At 43.6% G+C, this 18892-nt stretch overlaps 1 protein-coding gene across 2 annotated transcripts in view; it reads left to right on the forward strand.

The window, feature by feature from the left end:
* The window catches only part of LOC120789608 (dipeptidyl aminopeptidase-like protein 6), a 186594-nt gene that overhangs the window by 12243 nt on the left and 155459 nt on the right, over positions 1-18892 (forward strand). The window contains exon 1 of one of the 2 annotated variants that reach the window (XM_040126397.1): positions 6527-6736. The exons of the other annotated variant lie outside the window; for it this stretch is intronic. Within the exon in view, the coding sequence (XP_039982331.1) occupies positions 6686-6736 (51 nt within the window). The 5' untranslated portion in view covers positions 6527-6685. Of the gene's footprint in view, positions 1-6526; positions 6737-18892 lie in introns of those variants that run through there. 2 annotated transcript variants of the gene reach the window in all.

Genomic DNA, 18892 nt, shown 5'->3' on the forward strand with positions numbered 1-18892 from the left:
TAAATGCTGGTGAAGCTGAGATTCTTACAGGCCAACAGGGAAAGTGTTTACTATCCGTGTACAATTGCAGTGTGTAATGTACCTACAGGAAAACACTGTAAAAGAATCGCTGAGAAAACATAGACTTTAGTCATTTGCAGATACTGCTAAACAACGCCGTCCACAATTGGCCAATCGGAGCTTAGCAACCGTAACTTGGCACGGCAGGTCTGTCGAGCCTTGGATTTCTCCAGATGTTGAAGCAGTGTTGCATGGGGCGGCAGTAAGCGCGGTACTCAGCATTTAAACAGCTAGGAAGGCTGGCGGTGTCTTTTTCCAGCCATCCAAAAAAAACCAAAAAGACACGAGCAGAAGCTTAAGGAATGGATTAAACACCGTGTTGGTCTGTTCTGACGTATGCTGCAAACGTTAGTCATTTCAAACAGCAGGATCAACAGTCCTCGGCTGGAAACGGGATACCTGCTTTTGTCCAGCAGTGTCTATAATGAAAATTACTGAGGCTTTTGAGCAGTGAATCGGCCCCTGTGCCGTGCTAGAGTGGAAATGTGGCAACAGCTAACTCAGGGAGGCCGAGCTTAGCAAACAGCCATTTTTTTTCCGTATCCATCAACAGGGTATTTATTGACTGCAGCCATGTGAGCAATTTTCAGTGAATTATTCTTATCTGTCAATGTAATTTAAGGGTGCGGTAATGAAAGAACCTCTCAAATTTCCATTTGATTTTTGGATGCCCACATGTGTCAAAACAAGCCACTAATGCTCCTGCTAGTCATGTAAAATGCTTCATAGCCAAAATAGATTCTTCCATGGAACCTACTGAGTCACTGATGTGTTATTTCAATGAGGGATAAAGTGGAAAAAAAAAAAAAATGGATGAAAACATCAATTAAAAGTCCAAATAAAAGCCCATGCATGCTGTGTTTTTCCTCTCTCGTGCTCACATCCTTTTGAACCGCTCTAACGTGAGCTGCGAGGCTGGAGCCAGCTGCTGTGCGGTGGTATCGTCATCCGTCCCTGAGCAGAGCGGAGCAGGTTAAAGTGATGAATCGGATCCACGTTGCTGACAAACGCCTGCTGTTCAAGGCAACTGTTCAATTAATATTCAGATGTGCTTACTGGCTCCATCACGGGGTGTGGGGGTGCAAAAGTCCCCTCAAGTTGGAAGATGAACACGGCAACTTTTTCCCTCCCGTGCTGCCAAGTGCCAGTGAAAAGGGACAATCTGTGAGGCAGAAGCTGACATTTCATGTATTATGTATGCATAAAAACTCTTTTCTGTACATGAACTAAAAAAAAAAAGAACAAAAACCAGCAAACGTACTGGCATTTTTCAAACCAAACACCATATTACTTCATCATCTTTCTGGCTCTGTGTGTGGCAGTGATGCTGCTAATAAACCTCCTGCAGCTTTAGACGCTGGTGGGCCCTTTTCTTCATTCATTAGGGACGGTAACGATCTGTCACCCTGACAGTCTGGGGCGGGGAAGGTCAGCGCCAGCCTCTTATCTAGATTGCGGAGCTCCCCACCGGCGGAGAACTGCGCCCGGCATTTTTGAGATGTTTTGAGATGCAAATCGGCTGATGGTGTATGTACTGAAAGAGTTGCCGTTTGGATTTGCTTAATGGGCATCACATGTAGGCAAAACCTTGAGCCACTCAAAAAGCACCGTGACCCACATGATTGATCTGCTGCTGTATAAGACGCTACAGCACCTTTTCTTAGTATTTTCTTGATACGATAGGAATCAGTTAAAGACTATCCTGTTGTATCAGGGGAGGTTTTTGAGGCAGTTTTATAGATTCAGTTTAGTTTGAAGGGGATATTGTTTAAAGTAATTTTATCCCTCTTTGAAACATGTCCGGTATCTCTAAGGCTGTCATTAAAACAGCAAGGGACAACGGTGACAGCTGCGTAGAGTAAATCACGGTATCAAGTAATTAAGTTGATAATGAAACCATCGATTTGCCCCGCGAAGGTCTCGGTTGAGTCTACTGTGCTGGATGACTGCCGTCACCAGAATGAAGCTTGTTCTCCGGGCCCACTCCACCTCCACCGGGGGGATCCGGGCCAATCAATTTCTGGATTTGTGCGAGTTTTAGTCACTTTTGTTTAAAAGGTTTCCAAGAGTCTTGGCGTGGATCGCTCCCAGTCGAAAAAAAACAAAACAGAAAACCCACAGTAAATGCTCACAAACACACACACAGTTATACCGCAGTCACATGCGCAGTGATATAATGTGAGGTCACAAACGTTTGTTTTTCAAGACATTGTAACAGAAAAAAAAAGTCTAAATGATACAATCTTTCTTGTGCATAACACTAAACTAATATACAGGAAATTTGGGATTTTTGGAGAATGCAAGTGCTAGGTCCTGGTTATGGGTCTAGGCAGTACCATATCTCTTAGCAGCCGCTAGGGAGCAGATAGATTAACTAAATGGATAAATGGATGCGTACACGCCCAGGTACAGGTCTCCTCAGTGGGATAGGTTGATTTGTGCTCCACTAAACCATTTAATTTTACTGCTATTTTGTAGCTGCAGTCAGTATTTGCTGTAGTCATAAACAGTGACACATAGCTTCCATATATCATGTTGGTTTTATTATACGCAATACCGTCCAAAAGTTTCAGGCACTAAAAGTAAAGGGAGGATGTCATCAAAATAATGCCACGAATAGTTTTTATTTATCAGTTAACTTCATAGAAAGTGCAGTAAACAGAAAAAAAAAGAAGAAAAAAATCAGTATTTTTCTGTATACCACCCTTTGCCTTCAAACCAGCACCAGTTCTCCTCGGTAAACCTGCTTAGCTTTTCAAGGCCCTTGGCAGGTAGGTTGTTCCAAGCATCTTGAAGAAGTTGCCGCCGTTCTTCTGTGGATTTATTCTGCCTCGGCGTCTCCTGTCTCTGCGTGTGATCCCAGACTGACTCCGTGATGCTGAGAATCGGGGTTCTGTGTGGGCCAGACCTTGTGTGGCAGGACCCATTGTTCCTCTTGTCTCTGAAGACGGTTCTTGATGACTCAGGCTGTGTGTTTGGGGTCGTTGTCCTGCTGCAGGATGAATCTGGGGCCGATCAGACGGCTCCCTGATGGTACTGAGTGATAATAAGAATCTAAACATACTGTGTGTCATTAGTCACGAGTTGAGTTTTCTTCTTAGCTGTCTTTTTATTTATTTATTTTTTTTTCTTGTCTAGTTCCCTTTGTCCTGATGCAGCATTCTTCCAGCAGAGGTATCAATGTACCCATATACTAAAGGCAGGTCATTCCTCAGATGCATAGAGAAGCTGAAATAGGACATAACTTAATCTGTGTTTTTCAATGTGTAAGATATATAATACAAAGAAACATGATAAAGTAAACTAAGAAATCATCTCCCGTAATGTTATCCCTTCAGCATCATGTAACCCATGTTCCCCCGCCCTCCTTTTTGTTTTCTTTTTCTGTCCAGGCGCAGGTTTATACGGTCTCTTTGTGTCTGCCAGTTCTCTTCGTGTGCTCAGCGTCCAACTCCCGTATCTCCATTTCGGCCCCGGACCTCAGTTTGTAGGACGTTGGCGCTGCATCAATTTGTCCTTTCCAACTGAATGTGTTCATACGCGGCACTTGCCGCAACGTTTTGCTTCATTAACTGTAACTTTGATCTTTCCTAAATAAAGTGTTTAAATTGCCCAACACTAACCATACCTTAATCATATTTTATTTGCTTTGACTTTGAACTTTCCCTCACTTTTACCATATCGTTGTTGCCATGTGTAGATATTGTAGAAAGACAGAATTTAAAAAAAAACGTGATCATGGATTATGCAGAATTGGCCAGTATGGACACTCTGGTTTGGTGGCACAGTTGCAAATAACTTAATGGATGTGGATAATTTTTCTAGGGTTTTTTTGTTTTCATGCCTCCACGCCGGAGACAGCCGTGGCCGCAGGCATTATGTTCTCGAGTTGTCCGTCCATCTGCCTCTCTGTCAGTCTGTCCGTCCGCCCGTCCCGTTCTCGCGAACCCAAAAACTCAGGAACACCCCCGAGGGGGGATTTCTTCCAATGTGGCACAACTGTTCACTCGGAGTTAAGGATGATTAGATTAGAATTTGATGGCAAAAGGGTCACTGTGACCTCTCAAAACACGCTTTTGGCCGTAACTCGAGAATTATTGCGCTAATTATGGCAATATTTCACACAAATGTCTAACAGGATAAGGTGATGGGGGAAAAAAAAAAGTGATGACATATAATATCCAAAAGGTCACAGGTCAACTTCACTGTTAAACACAACCACGAGGTGGTAATTTCAGTCTGAGAGAGTCTCAACACCAGGCTGTTGCTGCCTCCGTCTGCTTGGCCGACATCGTTGTTGTTACGGAGGTCTTCGGCCGCCGCACCTGCGGCGACACGGGACGGATTCCAACCCGGTTGTTGGCCGAGTCGCCTATCAGAAGAATAAACAACGTTTGAATTCGATACACATAGCAGGGGCCAGCTCGTGTGGTTGAGGGGGTGGGGGTGGGGGGTGTTTGATACATATCCCCGGATTAGATGTGGCGCTACCAGCACGGCATGAAGCCGTTGTGTCAAGCAGTTGTCTGCCAAGAGCTGAAATCGTGTGAAATGAAGGTTACCGTTTAAGCATGCCTTTGACAGGAGAACTCCACGCAGCAGCTATGAAGGAAATCGCCGATAAGAACAGCCGACACAGTAATGAAGCAGCGCGGCCAGCTACCTGTCTTCACAACTGCTGTGTTTCTCCCTCTGTCAGCAGTCCAGCCGGAGTCGAGGGAGCCCGTCGCCCCCATTAAGGGGGCTCTGACAGCCTTATCCACAGTAATTAATACCGGCCACTTTTAAATGAGATTTATGCGAGACATGCTGTCCGTGCGCTTCCCAGATGGGGGATGCTGCTCCCAGTGAACTGCTGCTGTGAGCTCGGGACACTCGGCTGCCTGGCTGCGTCCTCCGGGGGCTACAGCTTTTCATTCAGTGCAGTAAACGCCGAGAGTCTAAATTCGGAAGAGACCTGCTCGGAGTGATATTGATTTACCGTGTAAAGCTGGGGAGAGAGAACTAAGGCAGTGATTGGGGGGGGGTGGCATGGTCTTAAATGGGTGTATCAAAAGTAGAAAATGTTAGGGACTAGGGCTGCAACTAACAATTATTTTCATTATCAGTTAACCTGCAGATTATTGTCTGGATGAGTAGATGTATCGTTTGGTGTAGAAAGTGTTTTTTAAAAAAAAGCAACGTTAGAAATGGCTGTTTGAGTTTCCCACAGTGTTTGAACAACAGTCTAAAGCCCAAACATGTTTGATATAATCAAGAAAAGCATCAAATCCAGAAGCTGGGACCAGCGAATGTTTAACATTGTGACCCGAAAAACAATAAATGACTTTTTCTCTGAAATGACTTTTTCAGTTGTGGATTAATTTGTTGTTATCCGACTAATTGCTGGAGCTCCACTGGTGCCGCGCGTAGCTCGTGAGTTGCAGCTCCCTTCGCCCCCAGTCCGCCGTTTTTGACTCGTCTCGATGCACCAGCGCCCTGTCGTGATTACCTTCCCCATCGGTGGCACTGATGGAAATCCGAGGGGCGCGGCGACCGTTGCCCGGGGACGGCGCGGTTCCACCTTGGCCGGGGGGGCGGCCGAAGTTTGCCCACTCGGCTCGTGGGACGCTCCGCCGTGGACGACGTCTCGGTGCCGTTAAAGCTGTGCGTCGCGGGCACGTGGTCCCGGGCAGAGCTGTGATTTGAGGGGAGAGAGAGAGAAAAGTTTTGGGGGCTTTAGATGCAGGACACCAAGTTTCTAAAGGCCCAGACTTCTTACAGGCAGGAAGCGAGAAGCCTTCAGGAAGCTCACCCTAGATTCTCGCAGGCACTTGACGGATAATAACCCCCCCCCCCCCCTTTTTTTTTTTTCAATGACCGTGACCTTTTGAAGCTCCAGTATTTCCTCGCACGCGGAAAAGGCCATCGTTCGCAAGGAAAACTGCGCGCGGTCACACTGACGGGGAGACGTGCAGACCCGGGCAGCTCGTGACAGGAGGGTTCCCCTCCTCGCGCTCATGTGACCTTGGCGCGTGTGAAGTGCACAGCGGTGGCAGCTCGAGCCGGCGTCGGGTTGTTTTTTTTTTTTTTCTCCCAACCCACCCATCAGCTTTACGCGCCGTCCATCGCATCTCCCGACGCCTTCCTCGCCGACGCGCGCCGGCTGTCACTTCCCCGGTGACGAATGTGGAAGGGGGACTACAATGGACAAAACATCCTCCGCGCACCTTCGCAACAGCAGAAACAGCGGGGGTGTACAGTGGCTCAGAAGCCGCTCAAACTTGGCCCCCTGCTCGCTGTCAAGATTTTTTTCCCCCCCTGTGTAATTTTCTGTGTTACATGCAAGAAAGGAAGGGGAGCTGCGCCGATATACAGTTTCAACAGTAAACCGAAGAAAGCCCGCGTTGTTTTCCTTCTTTTTTTTTTTTTTTAATCTTTATCTTTCTTATTTATTTATTTATTTTTTGCCAAATCCATCCGTTGTGTTCCGTTGAGCCCACCCACTTATGAGCTGGCTCACCACCACCCGCGGGTCCGGCTGGGAACTGGCGGCGACGGAGGGGGCTGACGGGAGCCGTCCACGAGCGTCTACGAATCCAGCCCATTCGGGAGGCACGTTTGGCGCCGCGAGAGGCAGGAGAGAATGAAGGAGCGGAGCCTGATAGAGACTGCAAAGATGCAGGGCAACGTGTTGGTAAGGCGGCTTCTGCTTCCTATCTCGTGACGCGGTGGTCTCGAAGTGCTCTCGTGCTTTGTTGAAAAATCTTTAGGAAGTATCCGGTTCCCCCTTCCCCCCATGCGCTTTGACGCGCGTCCGAAGCCTCGACATTTAACCGCATTTTGACGTCCGCCCTTCGGGATTTTGCGGCCGCTGGAAGCCAGTGGAAGGGGATTTTCTGAGAGTTCACGCCCTTTTTCGGCTTCACGTGTCCTTCCCCCCCCCCTCTTCTTGCAAGTGCAACCGATCTTAACGCACTCGAGTCGTGGCTATGAACCGCGGGGGGAAGAGGAGTTGAAAAGTTTGCTCCTGCTTTTATGAGGCAGATCGTAATGATTGCGGAGTTTTCGGCTTTGGTGTCGCTTGCCTCGCGAGGGCTCGTGGGGGCAGAGGTAACCTTTTGCCCAAGGAGGGTCCCATTAATATTTTACGGCATCTAAAGCCGTGAGGTGCAGGATATATATTACCTTGGCAGTCACTCTGCTGGGAGCTGCAGGCAGCTTATATGGATGCACGTATGAGGGGAGTGAATACTAAATGTCCTTTGGGACTCTTTGAAATATTGTCGGCCAATACCATGACTCTATACGGCTTTTTGGTTCTTTAAATTGTTGATTTTGGGAATATTATAGTCTCTTATGTCATGTCTAAGGACCATCTGCTGATGGTTATCTTAACCTGTGGGACTCATTGGTTTTCCGCTCAGACCAGCTTTGTTCCTGGGCAGTTTCGTTTGATGTTAATTTTTTTTTTTTTTCGATTTTTGCCCCATGATTTCTTTATTTATAGCTGAATAAGCCGTGCTCCGCGAACACTCAGGGCCATTTTGCGAGATGTGGGACACAGCTGTGTGGAGTCAGGCTTTTCTAAACGGTTCCTTCACTGAAGATGGCCTTTTCCTCCCAGTGGCCTTATTTTGAGGGGAAGATGTGTGCGGCGTGTCTCTCCCTTTTATCCCTGCGTAACGAAAAGTAAACACTTATCACGAGGACTCGGGTCAATTTCCAAATGAGTAAGCCATGCGCCGAGTGGATATATAAAGCGAACGTGTATCATTTTAGTTGCGCAGCGGTCCTATTTACATTTTACCAAGTTTTGAGTTAGAATCTGGAGCAGTCAGTGAGACCGTGGCGGAAGATATGATATTCATCCGAAAGAAAGGAAGTGGATTCGCTTCCTTTACCTTCTACAGCCAGATCTTAGCTTGGCATAAAGACTGGACACGGGGGGAAACAGCTAGCCTGGCTCGTCCAAAGGTGACGAAATCCACGTATCTAACCGTGTAATGTTCCCTCATTGGCACATTATATCTTGCCTGTTTGATCCGTACAAAAACCGAGCTGTAAAAATGACAAGTTGTGGTTTTAAGGGGGAGTTATGTGCAGAACTATTTCTTGGCCAGCATATTGTCCCCATTTGGTATTAAAACCTCAAACTTAACATCCTGTATATTTGGAAGAAAGCGCATAAGCGAGTTTCCCAGAAAGTCAAGCTATTGCTTTGAATCTTGAAACTCAACGTAGTCCAATTGTTCCTCCTGAAAATGGAACCAAAATGTGGATATTCCAACCTGTTCCTCCCCAGAGCTGGAGGGACGATCCCGCAGGAAGGCAGTGAGCATGCAGTGAAAACCCATGGGGCAAAAAAAAAGACCTTCGTAATGGCTTCATCTTTGAGAGGAGTCTGCTGCCCACAGTCGTGAAATTTTGTTAGTCCAATTCTGGCCTCCTCAGTGAGATCTACAACCTGTCAGTTCAGTTTACTGACTACATTCTGCAGGAGGTGCACGTGTTTTGGTCCAGAACCCGACCAGGTATGGTTGTAGCTCTCTAAGGTCTCCTGTTGTCCCTGAAGCACGTTCTCGTGCTTACATGTTGTCCATTTGGATATTGATTGTTTCCGTTGCCCTACTGATGTATTCATATGCCTGAATCCCTCGGTTCACCGTTTGATTTATCGAACCAATCAGCCGTAAAATGATTTGATCGCTCGGGTTTGATTTAAGCAGATGGCAACACGGGAAGTACACGGCTGCAAAGCTGGCAGTGTGCTTTGGCTTCAACACGACAAGATTTATTGCGCCAAGTGATTCCTTCCTGCGCAATAAGCCCCGACACATGGGACGGAGACTAACTGCAGTGTCTCGGTGGGAAGTCCTCTCGATAACAGGGAGATATCTGCACAGCGTGATTCCCGGCCACCAAACATGACGGGCTGGACATTGCTGTCGCCTGCTGGGGGATTCTGTCAGCAAGTGAAACAGGTAGTACTTGAAAACGGCTGCCAAAGCAGCCTCAAGGTGTTGGGCCTGCACAGGAAATTGCAGCTAATCAAGTCTGCATTCAGATGCCTAAGGGGTAATGGCAGCAAAAGATGTTACCATGGGATACTTAGGCTATTATCTCACTCGTTCAGTTGGCGGTACAGTGTGGGGGGCTCTGCGTGCTTGACGTCTGCTGATGTATGAGCTTCTGGCACAAGCATGAGACCGTTTCTGAAACAGCTCCAACACTTGTTTTGCAGCTCTTTCACTCTGTTTGTGTCTAATTGTTCTCTGAAATGGCAAAACATCCCCCTTCAAGGGCACAGATGCGAGTGTTGTTGAACAACTAATGATTTATTTCTCTGGGCTGAAATGGGAAAAAAAAACAACAACAAAAAAAAAAATATATATATTACGAACTGAGAGATGTATCTCTGCAGAAGAGGAGAGCCATTGAAAAGGCTAACTGGAAAGGATCCTGTCCAGTTTTCAGTCCGAGTAAACACTGGTGCTCCCCCAGTGACGGCTTCTGTCGTCTCATTAACTTCAGTCTCTGCGGCTGCATGACACACGCATTCATTTTAAGCTTCCTTGATTTTTAGAAGTACTGTAAAGTCAGTATTGGGTATTTTCGGTTTAAAATGATCTTTATTGATATACCCTTTGAATATTCAAGCAAATGTTCACGCCGTGTGATAAAAGAACGAAGTCGTCTGCTAAAGTAAATCACTATCTCATCATCGTAGAATCTCCAGTAGGTAAACTATTATGCTACCGTATAATCCTAACAGTTAGATTAAGATTAAAGCCCGATCAGTACTGGATTCTTGAGGTCGATACTTATGTCGATATTCGGGAGTTTTAAAAATCTGATAGAGATACCATCCAATAGTTTGTTTTTTTGTTTCTTTGTTTATGTAAATTTAAAAAAACAATCAATTTTGAAAATTGAAAATTTGTTTTTTTTGTTGTTTTTTTTTAAAGTTACAGAGACGTATACTGGGCCATATACGGGGACATTTAACAGTCCAGTTCAATGGTGGACAAACAATGTAAAGGTAACTGTGTTTCCAAATTACCTTAAACCTAGTTTGGCGTTTCCGCACCACAGTTTCTTGTTACTTATTGGGATAATGTTATTGTCACAGTATGATCCCACCAAAAGTCGACTTGATCGATTACATTGACTCGGCAATATTGAATTTTTGCTCAGCTGTATTGGAAAACCTCTAAAAGCTCCCTGAAGATGGTCAAAAAGTTAGATGTGGAACATTTTGAAGATAAAAGTTATTGCACCAGACGACAGCGATACGCCCCGTGTGCAAACTGTCACCTTTATTGAAGATCAGCTTAATTTGCTGCCTGTTAAGTTTGCCCCAGAGCACAGACTGGAAGCAGATGTGGTCCTGTTTACATACTGCGTCTGTTTTGTATGTCAGACAGCTGTTTGCTGTATTACAACTGCTCGTCCGCCCTCCGGCTGATGAGCGCATTTTGACGGAGGACCACCCTGCGCGATTTGGCGCTCCGCTACACATTTAATGCCTTCTCGATAGGAAAAACTTCATGGCTGCGGGCCAACTCGCAGGTATGTCAGCGGCTCGCTTCACTTGTTTTCAAGCCTGGCTATTTCAAACCACGTGAAGAGAAAAAAGTGAAATCACAGCGCTGTTTGTCCACCTCCGCATGCATGCTGCTATATTGATTGCTGTGCAAAGCCTGCTGCTCCCTGCACCATGATTTTCCAGACATCTGGTATCTGTGCACCTGTTACCCGCTGTCTTGTAGTGAGTGAGTCAGCATTACCATCACAGCTCTTTTGACATTGTTATTGCTGCAATCTGAGGCTTTCAAAAACATCAAGCGAGGTCTGAAAATAGGGTGTAACACATTATAGTAAAGACATTCTCAACGGCGCTGAGATGGAAAGAAAAGCCGCAAATGATTAATTTCACTATCAGATATTGACAATTTTTTCAATTGACTGATTCATTTTTTTTTTAGTCCTGTAAATTGTCAAAAAAATAGTGAAAAATGTCCATCACCAGCTGTCAGACCCCAAAGGCGACATCTTCCCTTGAAAACCCAAAGGTATACAATTTGCAATGATATTAAACGACATAAAGCAACTAAATATCAAATTTAAGAAGTGAAAATCAGTTTTTTTTACTTGATAAATGACTTAAAAGATTGACGATAACAGTGTGTGTATCACTCTACATTCTGCTAGTCACTAACCTTTTTATTGGTCATCAAATTAAGATTCAAAACGAACAGATGCTTCGACAAACCTACTTTGCGAAGTGGGTAGTCTTAAATTGATGCTGTCGATGAGGCTGCTTCCCTGTGAGATGGCCCTCTGTGGTTTCTGCGCGTACTTGTGGAGTTCTTGATTGGGGTTAGCTTGTTGCAAAATCAGAAATGCGGGAGTCTGGGACTGGGGGACTTGATTCATACCGACCTTTTATGCAGACCACAGTTTTTTTTTCAGTGCACAACAGAGGCACTTCATTAGGCACGCTGGAATCCATCATACTGAGTGTTTCCCCTTTGGCTACATTTGTTTGTCGAGCAATCAAGCGATGCTGGCAGATGGCTAGAGTTATCAGCTTTTGCAGCATGGGAGCTGAAATCTTATGACAACGGTAGTTAGTCGGATTTTATTTTGTCTCATGTGAAGCCAAAAAACAGAGACTTTTTGTTTTTGATTATGTACCTGTTTGTTCATCTGTTTGTGAGTTTCAGGGAAGGGTTTTAAAAAAAAAAAAAAGCACAAATAACTGTAATTGAGCATTGATGGAGTGGCTGATCAATACCAGTCATTTAAACATCTCTGTGGCTGACATTGAAACATCTAGCTTTCAGGAGTCACCTCAGAGCCTGTGCTCTGTTTCAGAACAAAAACACTCATCGTGCTCTCACTGTGGCCCACAAAGCAAATGTGGGGCTTTGTTAAAAGCGAACAGAATTTCTACACGTGTTATTCTCAAACCAAGAAAATCAATGGCAAGACAGTTTTGTAATTAAATCCTACCAATGTAGATTATGAGTATCACGGATCTCTGCGCTCTCAAACATTTTCTAATTTCTAACTTTGAAAATTGATTGGTTTTATTATGTGAAGACATTTACAGACCACCAAAACGGAAAATACACTTTCTTTCCCTGAGTTAAATGAGAAGATTGGTACCACACTCACATCTCACCAGTAAATATAGGGCTGTTAGCACTGGGCAGAGCCAGGCTAGCCATTTCCCCCCCCGTTTCCAGTCTCTACGCTAAGCTAAGCTAACGGGCTGCTGGCGGTAGGTTCATATTTTAACAAACAGTCACAACTTTGTCAAGAAGCATTTGTGACTGCCAGTACAGATTGATGAATAAAAACTTAACACCACTTTAATTGTATTCTATTTCCCAGTGATATTTGAATGACTACCCAGCCCTTTCAGCACATTTTCCAAGCTATTCGGTTTTTCTTCATTAATCCTGTGTTGATGCTGTACTAGGGCTTTAACTAACAATTATTTTCATTACGTTTGATCTGACGTTTATTTTCTCAATTAATTGTTTGGTCCGTTAAATATCATAAAATAGTGAAAAATGCGTGTTAAAATGTCCTAAGCCCGAGGTGATCGCTTCCGATGTCTTGTTTTGTCCAACCAACAATCCAAAGCCCCAAAGATATTCAGTGTACGATGATATGATACACAGAAAAGCCGCCAATCTTCATAACCATTAAGCTTGAACCAGGGAATGTTTGGTTTTTTTGCGAGTTTAATGATAATTTGTACTATATTGGTGTTTTTGTAAGATACTGGATATCAGAGGATGGAAATTGTCCACTGCTATTACAAGTTCTTCTTTGACCACAGCTACATTAAACACAGCTACAGTGAAATATCGTTTATTTTTTCACATTATATTAATTCAGTTTTCAGTTTGTTTTTTGTGAGCGCTTATTCTTCAGTCAAAGGCAGTAATACATTCCAAGTGTTTCATCCTGCCTTTAAAAGCCGCCGGGAATAAATCATTTTCTTAGTTTGCGTATGCCTGACACAGTTTGCTTCGGTCGCTTTTGCACCCTGCCAATAGAAACATGCCAGAGAAAACGATGAGTGATTGTATTGCTTTGGCTTGAATATGCAGCCATTAGTAGGCTACCTGTTCAAACTAACTGTTGCTGGCGATCAAACCTACATTGGTAGAAACCCAGCACGCTGTACTTAACTGTTGTTGTTGCCCCATTTCTTTTACTCACACCAAGGTGATAATTAAATTTTCCTTAAACCTGCCATAATGTCATCACACTGTGTGTGCTGTGTTTAGTTTACCGCCTCACGCATGTAAATGTCACACACAGACTCCTTCAGATATCCAGATGCATTTTTTTCCCCCTCCTTGTGCATACAGTATCTGTCGTCTCTGTCTGTCTGCACCCTCTCCCCGGCCCCGAGCAATCAATCACCACTTAGCCAGGCTACACCATGCTCAGTGCTCCCGTGAAATAACGAGTATACAGTAGCTGAATATTTCATACGGCCTGCCCCATCCATCCCTACATTGTTTGCATCTCGAGATTGAGGACCTGGCTTGTTAAGGTGTAGTTGCTGCGATGTTCGTCTTTTATGAGGAGATGCAGTAATTGGGTTGGTTCAAGCGGCCGTGTTGATCTCTTCCTTCTCTGTGTTTTTATATGTAGTTATTCGTCGTGGTGAAATTGAGATAGGCCCAGTGTGCTCAGTGAACAGTCAGTGTGCATTTTATGAGTGACACAGACTCGCTTCATGAAGTACGTTGATGAAGCGAATCCAGGTAAAAGTATCTTGTATCTTATTTATGTCACATAGAGTCACGAAGGAGGAAGTGAACAAATAAAGAGTCAGAGGAGTTTGAGAAGTATTTTTTAAAAGCCCATTCCAGTAGTTTCCATGGTTCAATGTGCTCTTCACATCACTATTGACCATTCCCCAAAGCGTACCTTTGAGATTTTAGACATGTTTCCTACCCGGGAATCGTTTAGCATCAATTTGCTAGCCCACAGTTTCGCTTCTTTTGGTCTTGAAAAATATAATTGTGGATGTATTTACTTAAATAAAAGGGAATTTCAAAGGGGAATAGGATTGAAAGCTAACATATACACCATTTGTTCACCTGATTGGACAAATGCACCACTAGCTAGACTGTCGTTGGTCCTTCAAACTGGACAAACATCCCAGACATGAGCTTGCAAGATGTGACCTGGCTTTGTGGAGCTATAAAAACACACCTTCGGCTTGTGAAAGTGACTTTATTTTTCTTGTGGTAATGCTGTTACAAAAGGTATTGGCTTTAAACACAAATTGGGAATGTCATTAGTTTTGCAGGTATTCAAACCAAAGTATCGGACAACAACACCAAAGTTATCGCAATTCCTCCTGAGCGGGACATGAATGTCAGCACCAAAGTTCATGACAATCTATCCAATTGTTGTCGAGACCAAAAATCCCACGGGATGTTGTGATGCAATAAATTTCGTGTCAGTCCAACGATGATGCGAGGGAAGATTTTGACCTGCTGGTAATGCTAGATGAAAAGTCTGGGGATCACCAAAGAGTTAGTAAGACTCATCATCTGGGGACCATGAATGTCTATACAAAACGTCATGGTAGTCACTCTAATAGCTGTTATTTCAGTCTAGACCAAAGCACTGTTATAAACTCACATTTGTATGTCGTCTTTTTTTTCTGTTTTGCTTTTTTTTGTTTTGTTTTTTTAAAGTTTGGTTTTACACTGGTAAAACTCCTTAATCCTCGTTTTTTCAACAGTCTGTCAGATTTTAGATGTCTGAGCAGACTTGTTTGCACCACCAAGGACAGTTGCCCAAATACACTAAGGTAATTTCAACAAGAGCGAAGGTAGGTGGGCAGTCAGGACACTGGTTGAAGGTCCCTGCTTGCATTTAAAAGGACGGGCCACTTAAAAAAAAATATATATATTATAGGCATGTTAAAAAATTCTCCAAGATTTGAGTCAGCTAGAAAAGTTTACATTCACGATCCACGTCTGCAGCTAAAGAAATCGTAAGCACCGGGAATAAACAAAGATGTGAGAAAACAAAATGTAAATTTGTCCGTTTGTAATATTAAAACAATTGCTGCTGTCGGAGTATACCAGTGTAAGTGCCTTCTCACAGCCTACTGCATAACCTTGACAAAAATAAAGATTGAAGAAACATTCGTGGTGATGGATTACACATCTGAAGCAAGTTTCAAGATTCTGCAAGTTGATTTTCATAAAGTGCACTGAAATTAATGGAAACTGCCTGCAAGGAAGAAAATTAATCTAAAATCATATGGTATACAATGGAAATGGGACAGCAATAACTGTATATGCAATTTGTAGTTAATGGGGTAAAACATCCAAAACCGTCAGTATGGTCGCTTAAGCTTGAACACAGTTGAAATGTTGATTGTGCAAAAGGCAATGAAACTCAATATTGGGACAATTTAGGTAATATTTTGTGCTTTCTGGCTCGTATAGTCAATTTAGCTTCTGCAAATGTTCTGATAGGGATCTGGATGAGCAGAGTTGACATAATAAATGGCCCACATTGTGATTAGAGCCTAATTCAGCCCTCTGTATGATGCCAGAAGTGGATCTGTGTGTATAATACGCATGAATACACATTATATATATATATATATATATATATCAGAATCATAACCTCCCCCGTTTCTCTCACTGCAATTATCTTGATCCACAATGAGAGGAAGGGTTTCAAGATTATGAAAATAAAAGACAGTTTTGTCTCATGGAGGCCTGTTTCCTCCCCTTGCAGACGAACTCTGCCTTTGTGCTCGGCATTAATGATGATTTCCCTGAGTAACACTTGTTAGGACTCTGACATGATAAGCTGGTTTCCAGCACTTACTCATGGCATTGACTGTAATTGCATTTCACGGGCAGACTGTGTGCACAGAGTGAGCAAGCGGACGACTCGATGACTCAGTATGTCTGAAATCACCTCATGACTACAGTGTTTGTGTGTGTCTGTGTGTGTATAGATGTTTTAGATATTTACGTAGACGTAGATAGATACTGTAGGGTATAGGGTTGGTAAAATGTGGAGAGATCCTGAGAGGCTCTGTTTTTCAATGCAGAAATAGTGTGTCAGAGAAGGTTCACCTGAGAAGAGTTTAGGTGAATGATGGAGGGAGGCAAACCGAGACAGACTGTCAGACAGGGGGGCAGATGGAAGGGGCGAAAAAAAGGTTCAGTGCCAAGTTTTTGACTTTCAAAGTGGACCACACTTGACGTGGGAGTTTGGAAACCCATTACAAAATAAACTGTGGAAAACGCTTCGGCCAAAAGTCTGACAAGATTGGCCACATTCTGTCAGACTGGGCGAATAAACATCTTTCTCACTGGGACTCAGCAACAGCAAAAGCTAGTGGAACCGGCAGGCTTACAATGATATCTACAAGGCACAGGCAAAACAATTTTGAGGTATTTGTCCTTTACTTGAGTTATTTCCATTTAATGTTACTTTATACTTCTACTGCACCACATGTCAGAGGAACTTTTTACACCACTATATTTATATGAGACATGCAGTTAACTTCATCTCAAACCAGTTACAATATCAACATGCGGCTTAATGCTTAATCACTTGAGCCGGCTGATGATTTGAAATAATCATCATGATATTTTTGAGTGTTTTACCAATGATAATGTACAGTACCGGTCAAAAGTTTTAGATCACCCCAATTTTTCCAGTTTTTATTGAAATGTAAGCAGGTCCAGTCCAGTGAATAACCTTCACTGGTGCAAAGGTAAGCAGCAACTGCCCAAGGTAAAAAAACAAAACAAAAAACCCCAAAAAAACACAGAAAATGGCCCTTTTCAGGGATTAAGAAATTGGTTAACATAAAGCTTTCCTGCAGCAGTGGAAGTTAATTACGCCTTGAAAGTAAATGCAAACAATTCCTACAGGTTCCCCAACTTGTTGTTGATTACCTACAAACCCTCTGTCTGTACAAAAGCAGTTTTGGAACAAACTGTGCAGGAAGTAGGACTGTACATTGCTGCCAGAATGGTGAGAAAAGAGCAGGTAACAAAGGAAGACAGACTGGTTGGTTGGTTGGTTGGTTGGTTGGTTGGTTGGTTGGTTGGTTTGTTGGTCAGGGGTTCATCCTGCAGCAAGAGAGGGACCCAAAACATTAGAGGAAAAGAGCTGGAGTAGTCGCTTCAAATGACAGGAGACCCGCACAGCTTCCAGACATAAACCCCACGGAGCCGGTTTGGGATGGAGTGGGCAGAAGGTGAAGGCAAAGCGACCTACAAGTGCAACACATTTGTGGGAACGTCTACAGCAGTGTTGGGACGGACTTGCAGAACGGTATTTGATTTCCAGCGTAGAAAGAATGCCACGAGTGTGTTATACACCTCCCTGAAAGGGGTCACACTGCACAATGAGTACTCGTACCCTAAATACTGTTTTACTGATAATTCCTCTACCCTTCCAAAAAAATTTAAAAAACAGGACGGTCTTTGGGATATTCATTTGACATTAACCTTCAACTGCCATTCAGATTTGTTCCTGATTTATTTATCAATAAATCCGTCTTGGGTAATCAGTCAGATGGCTTGTTCTGTCTGACCGTTTTTGAATTCTAAAATGAGCTGCTGTATGTAAATGCGAAGTATCTACACAAGTTTGATCTTGGGAATCTCATGCTCTTTTATTTAATTTGCGATGACGATAAAGTATAATTTGTATGTGCATTTACCGTTTTTAATTTTTCTTTTACTTCAAAGCTTTGCTCTGGAGTTGAGGTTGTGTTATGGGCTTTTCTGCTGTATGAGTGTCTGTTGTAGAAGCTTTATGATCCACCCATAGGACTATTTTCTCTCTGCCTTTTGCCATCAGGCAACCTATGATTAATCTGTGCCATTTGATTCTTGGCAGAGGAAGTTTGGGAAACTGCCTTGTAGAATTCTGGGTAATGATGTACAACTCACTCTGAAAGGGCTCTTAGCTTTCCTCCCTAGTCTCTGTGCAGTAGGGAGGGCTTTGTGCATGGCCGTGCACAGCAAATTCAATTAGCCTTTTTTTCTAGTACTCTCTTGTCCATCTTGTAAGCAGCTTCTGTTACAACTGTGACATCAGACAGATGTCCAGCCTCCATGTTCTGTACTGTTGTTGTACTCCCTGTTGTGTGGCAGAGGTGCCACAGGCAGCTCTCCGGTTAGAGTGGCTGTCTAATGAGATCATTAAAGCTTGCCAGACAGAAAATGAAAAAGCACCTGTTGTAGAGGGGAATGTTGTGTATTCCCTAAACATTAGAAGAATATCACCTCATGTTGCATTGGGAGAATGTTCTGCACTGCTAAATTAACTCTTGTGCATCTGCGCCTTGTGTAGCTAATATATTATTAATCATGACAGGGATGTTAGGGATTAATTTGATTTAATTGGAGGCCTTTTAAATGCCTCACAGACCGCCATTTTCTCTACACATTAGATGTGATACTAAATGCCCAATCATGCAATGCATACTTTGAAGCAGGTTCTTTCAAACTCTGGAGAATTTTAATTTGGTTTCTTCAGACAAGAAAAAACAACAAAAAGATTCAGCTGTCCTCCAAGCGACGTGGTTCATTAGGAGCAAGAACATAATCCCAGAAGAACAACAATAAAAGGCCTCAAAATGTAACATTTAATGGTTATAAGTAGACAAACATTTTGCATCGGATAGCCAGCAGTTACTCCTACTTGCAAAAGCCGGTGTAATAAAATGCAGCGAGGGAGAGTCAAGATGAGGTGAAATGCATCCTCAACGTGCGGAGATACATTTCTTTCAGGATTTATTATGCCCCCCACCCAGCCG

The sequence above is a fragment of the Xiphias gladius genome, chromosome 5, assembly GCF_016859285.1.
Source record: "Xiphias gladius isolate SHS-SW01 ecotype Sanya breed wild chromosome 5, ASM1685928v1, whole genome shotgun sequence".
In the NCBI taxonomy this organism is placed as follows: domain Eukaryota; kingdom Metazoa; phylum Chordata; class Actinopteri; order Istiophoriformes; family Xiphiidae; genus Xiphias; species Xiphias gladius.